This window comes from Sylvia atricapilla, chromosome 5 (genome assembly GCF_009819655.1).
Source record: "Sylvia atricapilla isolate bSylAtr1 chromosome 5, bSylAtr1.pri, whole genome shotgun sequence".
Lineage (NCBI taxonomy): Eukaryota > Metazoa > Chordata > Aves > Passeriformes > Sylviidae > Sylvia > Sylvia atricapilla.
Window position 1 is genome coordinate 52,148,070 of NC_089144.1, and position 13,831 is coordinate 52,161,900.

At 39.5% G+C, this 13,831-nt stretch overlaps 1 protein-coding gene across 1 annotated transcript; it reads right to left on the reverse strand.

Moving 5' to 3' along the window:
• Positions 1 to 720: 720 nt before the first annotated feature.
• LOC136361520 (solute carrier organic anion transporter family member 1C1-like) lies at positions 721 to 13,206 on the reverse strand. Its single transcript, XM_066319508.1, has 14 exons — positions 13,058 to 13,206; positions 11,667 to 11,808; positions 11,447 to 11,579; positions 10,037 to 10,152; positions 9,304 to 9,450; positions 8,641 to 8,739; positions 6,963 to 7,208; positions 5,921 to 6,085; positions 5,240 to 5,435; positions 4,180 to 4,342; positions 3,265 to 3,449; positions 2,204 to 2,268; positions 1,958 to 2,075; positions 721 to 1,097 (listed from the first exon to the last, which is right to left on the reverse strand). The coding sequence occupies exons 1-14, from the start codon at positions 13,184 to 13,186 to the stop codon at positions 884 to 886; spliced, it is 2,118 nt and encodes a 705-aa protein (XP_066175605.1). The 5' UTR covers positions 13,187 to 13,206; the 3' UTR covers positions 721 to 883.
• Between the last annotated feature and the right edge of the window lie 625 nt (positions 13,207 to 13,831).

Here is a 13,831-nt window from a genome sequence, read left to right on the forward strand (position 1 = left end):
TGTGTGGAAACACGGATGGGTGTTTTTCCTGCCTGACGATGGTTTTCTCTCGGAATAATCGAAAGTGAAAAACACACGGAAAGGTGCGATAGTTATTGGGAGTAACGCTGTCATTTGAGTGCCCTCTGCTGGACTCTCCGTGGCGTCTCAACACAGCCACGAGTATTTCTTGTGTTTCAGAAACGTTTAATTAATTTTTTTTTAAAAAAAGTATTTTTGAATAAAATTCGACAACTCAAAGACTTTAAAAAACCAGAAAAACCCCACCCAAACCAATCCATTGTCTGTATGAAAACGTGTGTAGCTTTAAGCAGGCATAAATTTTTCAGCTAAGACAAAAATACCTTCTGGAAAAATACCACTTTTGCCAATTTTTGAGATGAAAACCAGGTGTAATGATGCAATTCTGTGAGGTGTTTGGCTTAAATGCTTTGGGTTACTGTGAATTTGACGGAATCAGAAAGATTGTCTTAGCCATGAGCCTGTCTCTCCTGTGTCAGTCTCCTGCATGGATCTGCAGGATCTTTTTGTGAACCTTTGGCATGTGGATGTTCTGGAAGCACCTTTGATCCCACTAAAAAAAAAAAAAAAAAAAAAAAAAAAAAAGCAGACAGGCTCTGTCAGAACTTCCAAGTAGGTTTTTCTTTGTCTGTCAAGAATTTGGTTCCATTTGTGTAACTCTTTCTGTTGCACTTTTAATCAGGTACACATAAAGCAGTCTCAATACTTGTTTGTTAGGGTTTATTGTTGTTGTTTGCAGTTTTGTTATTAGTTATGCTCTCTGTACAGTGTTATTATTTATTATTTAATTACTCACAGCATTTTGAATGGTGTTTCTAAGAGAAGCTGACCTGATTCACATGCCACTGGTCTAAATTACTTTCTAAATAGATGATTCATTCTCTGCATCAGAAGAACCTTGCAAATGTTCTTTGATCTTGCAGTTGTCTTTTTTATTCACAGCAGCATCTTCTTGCCCGTTCTCTAGAGGCCTGGAGTCCATATTTTGAAAGTCTTTCTTTATCAATATATAAAAAATTATTCCAACCAAGAAGGAAGGACCTCTTAAAATTGCTCCTAAACCCAGGAAGACATACCTGTTGGAGAGAGCATAGAAAATTGGGCCAGGCATTGAGTTTTGCAAAACACACTGAAAAAAATCACCTTAAAATATAAATATACATATATTTAAAATACACAAAAAGAAGCTTAGGGGAAGATAATAAAACACATTTTTTCTGAATGATACCAAAACCCCGACATTTTTATGTGCAAAAATTTGTCCTAAAGAACTGAAAATATTCTTTTTGCTTATGAAGATGATTGCAAAGTGAAAAGTGAAACTTCCAACCCTCCATCAGACTTTTTTTCTTTTAAATATAGATATATATATATTGAGGTCACTAGAGTGCTTTATTGTATGTAAAAATAAAAAACACATCAGAAGTGGCCAAGGCTTGAGTGAAACTGAGAAAAATCTATGGAGCATTCCCCCAAGAGACTGATAGTGTTTGAGTCTCACCAACACCTACAGCTACTCAGCACAATATTCTTTCATGGACTTTTCTCTCGAAAGTGGCCAATGCACAGAGGTAACATTCTTGCCAGTGTGAAAAAACTACCTGCAAATAAGGTAAATTTGGGTAACTTTCCTCTTTATGGTAAGTCCTAAAATCTGAGGTATTTTTAATTGGCTCTAAGTATATTAAAAATACACAACTCATCCCAGAAATCTCTTTCATGGATATTAAATCTCTTTTGTATAACATAAAAACTGACTAAAAATTGAGAGCTTACCATTTGATCTTGAGATTTTTCAATTTCAGGAGTTCTGGGCCAGCTTAAAGCTGAGCCCAGAGTTAGTATCGGAGTGTGAGTTTGGATCACGCCCTACAGTGTAAGAGAACCAATCATGTCTTTCCACAGAGAGGGTTTTTTGTGTCCTAATTTGCTCTACCTGATTGCATTGGAGTCATAGAGCCTGCAAGCCCCTCGCTTCCCACAGCCGGTGCTCCCCCATTTCAAGCACGTCTTGTCGATGGCTGCACCAAAATAGACCGGTGCTGGGACCCCAGCTGCAAGGAGACAAGCAAAAAATGGGACAAGATTTCACAGAGCAAGGACACCATCTTGGAAATCAGCTTTATATTTCCTTAGTGGTGATTACACTGGGTGGATTGGAGTCAGCAGTGATTTCTCTTACCCAGCATCCTCATGGCGAGTGTGAATAGACCAACTGCAAGGGCTTTGAGCTCTGGCTGAACACATCTGAAAAAAAGAGAGATGAGTAAGAAGAGTTGGCCTACTTAATGCTTAAACATGCCTATTAAACTGCTATTAAATAAACTGGATTTATTATTTCTTGTTGACAGAAAGCCAAAATGTGGAAGGAGAGTGCTTCCTTCATGAAGTTTGTTAAGTGGTGTGACAAAGGTGAATTAATCTACTGGCTTCCATCAAATAGTTCCTTGCAAGTCCATTCCCCATGCAAAATTAAGGAATTGAAATTTTAAAGTCATAATCAGAGTCTATCCCGACCTTAGGGAAATAAGCTCTGCAACTGCCTTCATTCTTGGGCATACATTCCCCTCGCTATTGAATGGAAATATCCTACTGCCCTAAGGCAAAAGAGTTTCAGGCAGCACAGTTAGTGCAGCATCTTTCTGTGCTTCAACAGAATTCCTCTGCACAAGGACACACCTAGGACAGCACAAAGCCCCCTGGTAATATGCTCATCTGTTTGGTGGGGAACTGCACTCCAGGCGTCTGAAATGGGCACTGATCTTGAATTCATTATAATTCTCTGCCATTTCCTTGTACATCCAGAAATCCTGGCAAGGGCAAGGAACTTTCAAAATCCGAGAAGAAAAAAGGACATGTTCTGGAAAACGTGCTTACCATAGAATGACAAAATAGTTTGGTTTGGAAGAGATGTTAAGGATTATCTTGTTCCAAAACCATGCCATGAACAGGGACCCCTTCCACTATCACAGGTTACTCAGAGCCCCATCCAACCTGGCCTTGGACACTTCCAGGGGTGGGGCAGCCACAGCTTCTCTGGGCAGCCTGTGCCAAGGCCTCACCACCCTCAGAGGGAGGAATTTCTTCTAACCTAAGCTTTCCCTCTTTTGAACCCATTACTCCTTGTCCTACCACTACAGCTCCTGATGAGCAGGAAATTCCTTTTTTTCCTAAGGTGGAGAAACAAACATGACTCTGAAAGCCTCACTAGAAAGCCTTGGGTAAACAGCCAGCTGTATTCACCTAAACATAATCATGTATGAAGGAGTGGCTCCCAGGGCATAGCAAAAGCCACCTATGATTTGTATTACTGTGTAATAAATGAAATTCTTCGAACAATCATCACTTTTTGGACATTGCCCCAAGGTAGCAGAATTGTTTCCTGTCCATGAACTTTTGATTTCAAGACATCTGCAGTTATGGAAGACCTGGAAGACACAAAAACAGGTTTGGTAGGACTCTGCTCATGAAATGGCGATTCTGTTGGAGAGAAAACAGAGTAAAGAGATGGCTCCAGATCATTTATGTTCTGGAGTAGTGACATGACATCAGGAAATATGCAAATGGCACAGCCCAATAAAGGTTTACATCCATGGACTGGAGCTTTGTCTCTGGGACTCTGGGAATTATCTCCAGCACTCCATGCCAAGCAAAAATCAGTCACCCAGAAAAACAAACAGTTTCTTGACATCCCAAAGTCTCACATGGAGGAAACAAGCTTCCTTTCCTTTACTTATTTTTCATACTTAAACATTAATGATCAGTGGCAGGGAAGATACTATGCTATCTCGGTGTACTTCAACTGTTAGGTAAAGCCTAAGGGCAGCCAAAATCATATTTATGAAAGGCAAAGCCTGTGGACAACCTTCAGGCAACGTGAAATCAATTTGATTTGCATGTTTGCCCCTCTTATGCTCAACCTACAGAAGTTGAAAATTAATATCTAGAACAAGAAGCTAGGGCTTTTTGCTGAGTTATGTGCAGTAACTCAGAGAAATCTCTTTTCTGTGCTGTCTGTAGCCAGAAATCAAAAATACCTTACTGACTAGTCCCCAGTAACTTTGGCTTTCCTGAAATGCATTATCCTAGTAAATTTTCCATGTTACATGGAAAATAAGGTGGCGGTAGGGAACCTCGGACACCAAAGCAGGGTCTTACTGTGTTTCTTCCATGTCCCACAGAAGTGTCACACCCAGCCAGACACGCCGAAACATAGGTGATCCCATTGGCTCCACACACAGGATCCCACACATTGGAGGCACATTTGCAGTGAGAGTTGCATGCCGAAAATAAGGAATTGTTGTAGTACGGAACGGAGTTGCTTGGAAGTTAAGTTCAGACAAGTGCAAGAAATTTTTAATTCAGTGCTGAAGTCAGTGAAGTCCCTTCTGTGCGACAGTGTTTCTGTTCTGAAACTCACTTCATATGCCCAGGATATGCTTTCACAGCTGAGTTTCTACATTTCTATTGGTCTGTTTGAGATTCTATCCTACTTGCACTGATATTAAAGTGATTACAAGATTATAGGGAATTTTAAAACAAATTTAAACATTGCTAAAAATTAAAATATTGATTTTACAGGTGTAGACAGAAAAAAGAAAGGACAGAGAGGTCATTTGGACTCCACCCTAACTGAATTTAGAGCTAGCAAGAGTTACCTCAGTCTTATCAAGTATATCTTTATCGGTTGGTAAAAAGGCACCAGTGACAGAAACCAGATCTCCTGGTCTCTGTAGTTGAAAAATACTCTCTTAAAGCTTAGCCTAAATTTTTATCAAGGATATGAAGAATGCAGTATTATCTTTTGCTTTCAGACATCCTTCTTGTGTTCAGCAAAAAGGTATGTCTTCACTCATCTTCTCCTTTCTAGGTAAATGAAACTTACGTGCTTGCCATTTTTCCATCCCAGTGCTTCTTAAACCTGTTCCCTGGTCCACTATTTATGCCTAGTGGAAATATTCCACAGCAATACTCCCACCCTCCTCCAGCAAAACAACCCACATTGCTAATGATGAAATTCCTAATTAATCTTTAACCTGTGTTGGGCTTTGTCAGGCTGACACTCTGCTGACCAACAAAAACCTAGCCCAATGACATGTGCTTGTGTTCACTTTCTCTCCAGCACTGCAAAAGCATGCTTTTTTTTGAGCCTTGCTGTCACAGTATATTTATTGAGAAATGTGGAAAAAAACCACAATATTTTCTGTTTAATACTCACCCTTCATAGGACACTGTTATTCCTGCCACCATATGGTTATCACAGCCGACAAAAAAGTGTAACAAACTGATGGCATAGGACAAAAATGACATGGCAAATGAAAACTTTGTCGCTCCAATGAAGCTCATTTTATACTTTTTCATTATAAGCCCTCCTATGAAAATTCCAAGACCTACAGGAGGTAAGGTTGTCACTCCTGAAAGAGATTATAGAGGGCAAGTGTTGGAATTAAAGAATCATTATAGTCTTAAGGGCCAAAGTTCTGTCCACAGTTTTTTGTTCCTGGCAGCTTTGTGGTCTGTTACGACTTTAGAAAGATTTGTGTTCAGTCCAACCCCTGGGCTGCACATACTGTTTGTGAAGTGCCTAACCCTCCAAACCCACTTCCATTGCAAGGACCTTGCCAGATGCTTCAGCAACTAAAACTTCTCCACCACATTCATTGCATATTTGGGGTGCCCTTGTTATAAATATAATATAAATGCAATATAATGTAGTATAACTTAAAAATATCTTATGGGCCCATAGGCACACACCCTGTATTTTTTATAATTCAGGTTCAAGTCAGACCACCATTTAACTCAACCTGCTCTGCATGGAATTCAGCCCCAGGTAAAGGACACCAGAACTTATCCCCTTGCACTGTTCCAGCACAAGCAGTCCTTGCATGGTGGAACTCACCTATTAGAAAGTTGGATTTGGATGTAGATTGTCCATACTGCTGTTCCATGTACTTTGGTTTGTAAGTCACGAAACCAATAAAACCACTGAACTGTAACAGTGAGCAACACAAATATGTAAAGTACATTCGATTACCCAATACTTTTTTCAGGGAGTTATAGAAATCTGAAAGAAAGGGACATATGAGTTGGCATTGAAAGATGCATGGCATAATTACTAGTGAGTAACCTGCAAAACTTAGGGCAAGGTCCTGCTCTCAGCTGTCCAAGTGCAAGTTGTACTGATCTCCTTTTGCATGAGGGTATCTGAAAGCAAAATCAGGTTCTTGGAAAACACCAGAGGCTGAGATACAGGAAGAGAACCTTAAAAGAAGACAGAAGTATGTGTTAAGGCCTGACTGTTCTATTGAGATATGCACATAAAGATTAAGGAGCTCCACATAGGACATACTTTGTTCAGTTTGCATGAATATTATCACAATAATATTCACGGCTCAAGGCTAAGTGAGAGATTGAGATGTCCAGTGTCTTTCACTGGGATCCAAACAAAAAATTTGACAAATGAAGCAAAAGCCACTTTTTCCCATCACTTTTCCACCGCATTTTTTTGGCCCAAGGACTGCACAACCACATATAATCCAGCCTGATGTATTTTCATCAGGCACCAATGTACTTCAGAGTCTCCATGAACTCTGTCAAATGAATAATTTGTCTTTCCATATTACAAAAGGACCCTTTGAATATTTTCTTTAGGTTCAGATACAAGAACACTTTTCCACTGCTCAAATTTCTTCCTGCACAAAATTTTAGAGGTAGGTGCCACTCAGGCAATGATTTATTTCAGGTGAAGCATGCAGAACCCCAGAGTCCTGAACAAGCTCTTTCTCTTCTAATAATTTCTGGTGGACCTTTCCTTTCCTGGGGAAAGCTGCCCGGTTTAGATGGAAGTGCAGGAGAGGCAAAATAGTTTGCAGAGCTGTTACATTTCCTTTGTTTGTTGCGCCTATTGCTTTTCACATTTATACAACTTGAGAAACACTTGCCTTTCAGTATTACTGACCACTTCCTTGGCTTAGTTTTATCAGCAGAAAGTTTATTCCTCATGGCAGCAGTATTTTCCAAGAGACTGTGTGAAGTTTTTTCCTTATTGGCTTCCTCTGGCTTTTTCAGACTCTTTGGCAGGAAGCAAAATGGAATAGCAGATAGGAAATTGGTTGCTCCAGCTATTACAAAGCCAAGCCACCATGCACCCACCCAGCGGGAATCCTGTGGGGTGATACTGATGCTCCCTAGAAGTGAAGGAAACAGGCACAAGTTACCCCAGTGAAGAAGCTGAACCTTCCCAAACTTTTTTGGCTAAGACAGCTACATTTTATAGTATCTGAGTTCCAGCAATAAACATCTAATGAGGGACCATCCATGCAGTGAAGGCATCAGGAATCATACCCTGAACGGTGTTATAGAATTGTAGTTCGGTTGGATTGGAAGGTGTCCCATGGGCAGGGACTCCTTCCAATTTACCAGGATGGTCCTGAGACCCATCCTACCTGGCCTTGAACACTTCCAAGGATGGGGCATCCACAGGGTCTCTGGACAATTTGTTCCTGTGCCCTACTATCGTTACAGGGAAGAATTTCTTCCTGAAGTCTTATCTAAACTTACTCTCTTTGGTTTGAAGCTATTCCTGTTTGTCCAGCATTATTTTATCTGTCATTCTACAACTTTCACTGATTGATGTTTTGTGGCAGACATCCACAAACACCAAGGTCCTTACCCAACACATGGGAAACCAAAAGTGGTGGCAGACACGCCTCAAGCATGTTTTTGGCTCCTGAGACCATCCTCTGGTTTCCTGAATTGTGTAGGTTGCTGTTAAGCAATTGGACATTCTCTGTAGTGTCAGAAATTACTCACGACTTTAAATAAATTGTAAGGAAGATGAGAGTAGCTGGTTGTATTTTTATGATTTTTAATTCTGACATGTTTGGTGGAGGACTAAAATTATAAGACTTTTCACTGCATGACTGGAATTGGCTCACTGTCTTTTATATAAAATCAAGCACTGGCTTAACAAAGGGCAAAGACAAAAGAGTTCAGCTATCTAACTACAGGATTCTGAAGATCTGAAAGCTTCTCTGTCCTGCTAGAAAAACAAGAAAACTGGAAAAGAACAGGATGAAGGACAACAACCACGAATTGCAGGGATTGCTGTGTCCCCTCTGGCATTGTGCAGATGTGAATACATTACATGTGTTTTCACTTCACCTGAATAAGCAAGGGCTGAGAAAAAGCTGTATATTGTGCTGCAAAAACTATGTCAAATATAAATAATGTAAAATACACAGTGGAAAGGGTGGGTAATTCCCCCCAACTGTAAAGCTGATGTACTAGTAGAACTAGCAAAAATTCCAGTTTAGAGAAAAGTCTTGGTTCTGTGAGAGTTCTTGTTACTAATTCTTAGAGTTAAGTGTGTATTACAATCCTTTAATCTTAAAGCCCAACTCTAAAATATGCTCCCAGTCTGATCCTGCCTTTACTCTAAAAGCTAAAAACTTTTTTTTGTAAAAATTGAAATAAATTATACAATAAAAATTAGGTAAATACAATTAAAATATAAAACATATTAATACAATTAATATAATGAAAGCATATGCAACCGTTTGTAGGAAATTCTTAAAAACGAGTATTAGCTTACTTTCACTTTTCCTCTGTTCTGCTTACCTGGATCCACAAATCCAATATCCACGTACAGTCTTGCGCATAGAGATCCCAAGAGGAAACCAAACATGGGGCCCAACATGGCTATTGTGTGCAAACAGGCTGAAAATACAGTGAACCAGATGCTAGTACCCTCTAATGGCTAAATGTCATCGTCTTCAGAGGGTGATCTGATGCCTTAAGTTTTAGCTTTCATGTTTTTCACATTCTGTGCTGCCCAGGGGTGCAGTTCTGAGCCTCACATTCAGTGTCACTCAGCTCTCTTCACAGAGTAGGGAGGCAAAACAAATCCTTTTCCTGCTGAAGACCAAGGACAACTTTCAGGCCCAAAAGCACAAACAATGGTGGGCTGAAGGGAGGAACAAGAAGGATGGGACCTCACAACCTGAAGCTGTAACTGGACAATTAAATCCCAATATGCAAATGGACCAAAACTTATAAAAGTGTGAGATCTCGTGATCGCTCAGCCATTGTGTGACCATTCTTAGTCCACCTTGGGTGTAGCCCTGGTCAGGCCCTGTCCTGCCCAAGGTGTACCCTTAAAGGCCTTTCAGTAAATATCTACTTTATTCTCTAGCTCTGTCCAGTCTCTGTTTCAGCCTTCCCAAGGCATCAGATGAACCTCTTATACTACGAATCCCTCACTTTACTTCATGTTGAGATTACCTACATATACAGGAACATTCTCTTCTTTAGCAAAATCGTCAAGATAAGAGATGCCCAGTGGTGTTATTGGTGTCTCACCAATCCCACGCAACAAGTTTCCCAGTAAGATATATATCCACATGTATGATGCTGGCTCCTTCTCACAGCCTGCAGATGAGAGTTTACACCTTTGTAATAAAATATTTGAATCCGAAAGGGGGAAAATCACAGAAAATGTAGCACATGTAATGATTATAGATTAGAAACCAAGGTATTAAAATATCTTCTATTTCCTTAGAGAAGATAAATGAAAAGCTGTCAACCCTATTATTACTTTTCATGATCTCTTAATAACACATTCTTCCACCTCCATTGCATTTGATTTCTAAAAGCACAGATAAGTATCACCCATCATAAAAAAATATCATTAAAAAATAACTTACTGATACTTTCATAAATATATCACCTGGCATATAGCAAGTATCTTTAATGTGAGAAGTTTGAGATGGTTTCTGACGCAGAGCTTGGCTCATTCTATACCTGTGTCCCATACAAGCAACACATAAAAGAGCAATATGTCATATTGTAAGGAGGATAATAGGAATATCCATTTATTTCTGTTAAACTCTATGCAGTTTCATGTCCTGTTACACTAGTTCTTCTACTCCCCAACTCCAGGCCCTGGGTAACTGAATTCTTGCAACCAAGGCTAAAACAAGCTCCCGTATTTGTACTTTCATTTACAGTTCTGTACCTGATTGTGAGACTTCCAGGACAGTGTCATTCATATCTTGATGTAGGGAACAGGGATTTATGCTGGAAGTTAAATTGGCTGAAGCAGCTGTATGTGATGTTGTCTCATACTTATAGCTGCAAACACACAACAGAAGGTTTAGAAGCAGTGCTCACTAGGGAAACACCAATGTGGTAGGGCTTGAACCACTTGGCTGCTTTTTTCCTACAAAGAAAGGTATCTTTGATTAAACATCAATTCAAAGGGCTACTGAAGGAGAAAATAAGATTTTTAAGAACATTTTAGAAAAACAAAATACTAAAATTAAGGACAAATGAAACTTAGAATTCTCTGTCTGGAAGACATAATGAGCCGGAAATAATTCAAAAGGGGTTGTGAAAATATTTCAGATAGGATTGAATTTTTGGTGTCTAAATTTAGGGTCAGGTCCAAGTGAGCTCCTTGTGTTGACGCCACAGCCAAGAAGAAAAAGAAGAATGTCTCGAGTTTGAGCAAAGGTCCTCTTTCCATCTTTGATATGTGTTTGGTCAGTTCAGCCGCTTTAACCTGATCCCTTCCTTCCCCAGAAACAGGTGCTGTTGAGGGGCAAAGTACCATTAGCTTTAGCAGAACAACATGGTAAAGCACACATTCTGCTTCAAAGAATTGCCCTGGTTCTGTCAGACCAGGTAGGCTTATTTTTCAACCAGGTTGAAACGAAGAGCAGTCATCAGTAGACACAGTGTAGAGCAGTTCCCCTACAAAGGTTCAGGCTCATGTTCATGTGTTGCCCTGTGTAGATGAGTATGATACATGGTCTGTCTTAAGAGTGAAAAATTGATGAAAACTCTGGTTCTAGTGCAAGATCTACTAACACAAAGAAAGCATTCCTCAGTTTTCTTTTTGCAGTAGTATACCTGAAATTATTCTAATATATTTAAGAAATCAACAGAATATGTCTTACTCTATTTGTCATACCTGTGCCCAAGCTATGACCAGAAACAAAATAGCTCAGGCAGTAATTCCTGAAGGTGAATAAAAATTATCCAGATATGGAAAATCAGTTTAACCAAGCATGTTTATTTAGAACAGGAAAAATCTGGTATGAGTTCTACCAGCACTCATCCATCTGCAGGCTTTAGTATAATTTGATTCTTTGTCTCCTTTCTGAACAAGCCTGTGGAAATGAAAGCATTTTGATTTTCTCGTTTTTTTTCAAGGAGTTGAACTTTCACTTCAGAAGAGCTTTATTTTTTAAATGAACATTCACCATCACATAGTGATGTGTGTGGCATGTGGGGCTTCTTGTACTTGGAAATGAGGTTCTACAGGCCTTTGGAAATCTAAGGCTAAATAGACAAGTTTCATTTAAAAACCAGAAAGCACAATACAATTGTTAAGTTACCCAAATTAACCATGATTAGCACTTACTATCCCATGAAGAAATGAGGCATCGCTGATAAAAAGCTTCCAAAAGCCATAATAAAGGATCCCACAGCTATTACTTTGGGCCTATGAAGTTTAGCTCCAAAATAGCTTACAAATGCAATCACCAGCAAGTTGCCTGCAAGGTAATGAGCCAGAATTAGTGCCAGATGCTGTCTCATGTTTCTCTGAGCAGTTTTCTGCTGTTAGGGAATAAATCCATTACCGATCTCAAAGCTCCCGTCGACGAAACCTGCAGTAGATGATGTCAGGTCAAACCTTCGCTCAATCTGAGTGATGGAGCTTTTCATTATCGTACCAGACAAGGCTTTGCTGAAGTAGCTGAATGACAGAGCAGCCAGAAATACCTGGGGGAAGGTTCAGACAGGAATGGGAGGGAGAGACAGGAAAACTGGTCACAAAGGGTTCAAATATATTTAAAACTGTGTGGAACAATCACTGTCCATGATATGGATTTGTTACTCTAATTGGAGTGGCAAAGTTAGTCTTAACCCAATTATCTTTTGCTTAGGCCACATGTCCCTTATTTTAGGCCAATTCATAACTGATTCTTTCAATCAATGTGGCATCAAAATAAAGGCTTTATGCAAGTTTTTATGATCTATTAGTATGAGGAATGTGGTAGTGACTGATTGAGTGCATCTCTGTATCTTATGATACATTTTGAAATAAGTATTTTGCCTGTATACCATATATCTCACAAGGAAAATCTGATACTCTTAGTAGTTTGGCTGTTGTTTCTGCCAACACACATTGTGGCTTTGCAAAGAAAGATTTATTTGGTAAAATGTTTAAGTTTGTTTAAAAATTATCCAGCTATTTCCACACAGTCTAAAAACCAAATAGACTTATTGCTCACTGGGCAAGGGTCCCAATACAACAGAAACTTGGGTAAATAAACATAGTAAATATAGGTTTGGACATTGCAATTCTGTCTACTGTAAGAAATTAAGACAATATGGGAAGTAAGAGGTTGAAATTTGTATATTTACTCTCTTTTTGTCCGGAATGAACAGGAAAATCTCCCAAGTGTAGGGTTTGTCATGACATGTTCTTATTTCCTGAGCTTGACTGGCAAAAATTCTGAGAATCACCCTTTGTGCCTTATGCCAGCAGTGCTCTCAGAGGGTTTGGCTGAAATCACAAACTGCTGATAAGCATGAAAACACAACAAAAAGTGCTGGGGTCGTTTGGGTTTTAAAATGCAATCCTCAGGTCAATCACAAAACCTTTGATGAAAACTGGTTCACCTCACCTGATTTTGACCCTACAAGACTGGTGGTGAGAGCAACTTCCAGTGTTTTGTAAGGCACCTAACTGAGGCTGGTTCAAGTCTTCCACTTGAAGTTGCTGCCTCTCTCTAATGACCAAGAAGGGGATCCACCTACAAGTACTTGTGAGTAAATTTGGTAGATCATGAATTTTTATTTTCTTTAGAGAAAAGGTAAGATCTGACTATCCCCTGGACCTCTGTGTGTATCCAGTTCCACAAAACATATGGGGAACACGAATGATGGAATTCAATATTATACCTGGAATGACATTTCTTGACAGAAAACAACAGTAATTCATGGTAATATTGCTAAGGCACCAAACCTTCAATCCAGTGCAAGAGGAAGTCTTTTTGACTGGTGGATTTTTGTTTTCTTCATCATCCAAAAGCTGATCAGGTTCTGCTTCCTGATTTGAGTCACTGACATTGCTGGGTTTGGTTTCCACTGTCATGACTGATTTCTTCACTGAGTGATCTGAACTCAAGAGAAAACAGGAATAAATACAAAAGCACATATGCCAAAATAGAGTTGCCTAAAGACCTCTCTGATGACTCTGGTGAAACTAATTACAGGAAAATGCTAAGATGTTGAAATTGAACCTTTCTACTTAAAATTATTTGGCTCAATGACTTGCATGTTTCAAAGTGTGTATTTATTTAAATTCTGAAGTATCTAGTTTGACTTTGTTTTTTTCCTACCTTATCCTGTCTTTTAATGCTAAAAAGGCAATTTTGACAGAGAAGTAAAAGACAAAGTCTCTGCCCCAAAATAAACTACAAGGGTAAACAAAGCAGTAGTGCTGAAGCACAGGAAGTCCTAGGAAGCTATAAATTTGAAGACCATGTGGCTTAGAACTCAATCAATGATTTGGTAAAATCTGTAGCAACACTGTGCTACTCTAGGAGGAGTGAAGGATTGCCTTACAATCTATTCCTTTACACTGACTTGTTGGAAAAAATTCTTAGTGACAAAAGAATTTATTACTTCACCTAATATTTCAGCTGTCGAGGGGTCCGCCGCTTGGGACCCAGAGAGCCACAGCCACCCCAAAGGATGTCTCACTAGAAACAGCTCCTTGGGGGGGCAGGGCGCTCCT

Excerpts from the sequence above, each read along its gene's own strand:
- LOC136361520 (XM_066319508.1), bottom strand. The coding sequence starts at position 13,186 with ATGACAGTGGAAACCAAACCCAGCAATGTCAGTGACTCAAATCAGGAA. Across the intron at positions 8,740-9,303 it reads GAATGTTCCTGTATATGTAG|CCTGTTTGCACACAATAGCC; the intron begins GTAATCTCAACA and ends CTGTATTTTCAG. Across the intron at positions 2,269-3,264 it reads TCATACATGATTATGTTTAG|ATGTGTTCAGCCAGAGCTCA; the intron begins GTGAATACAGCT and ends TCTTTTTTTCAG.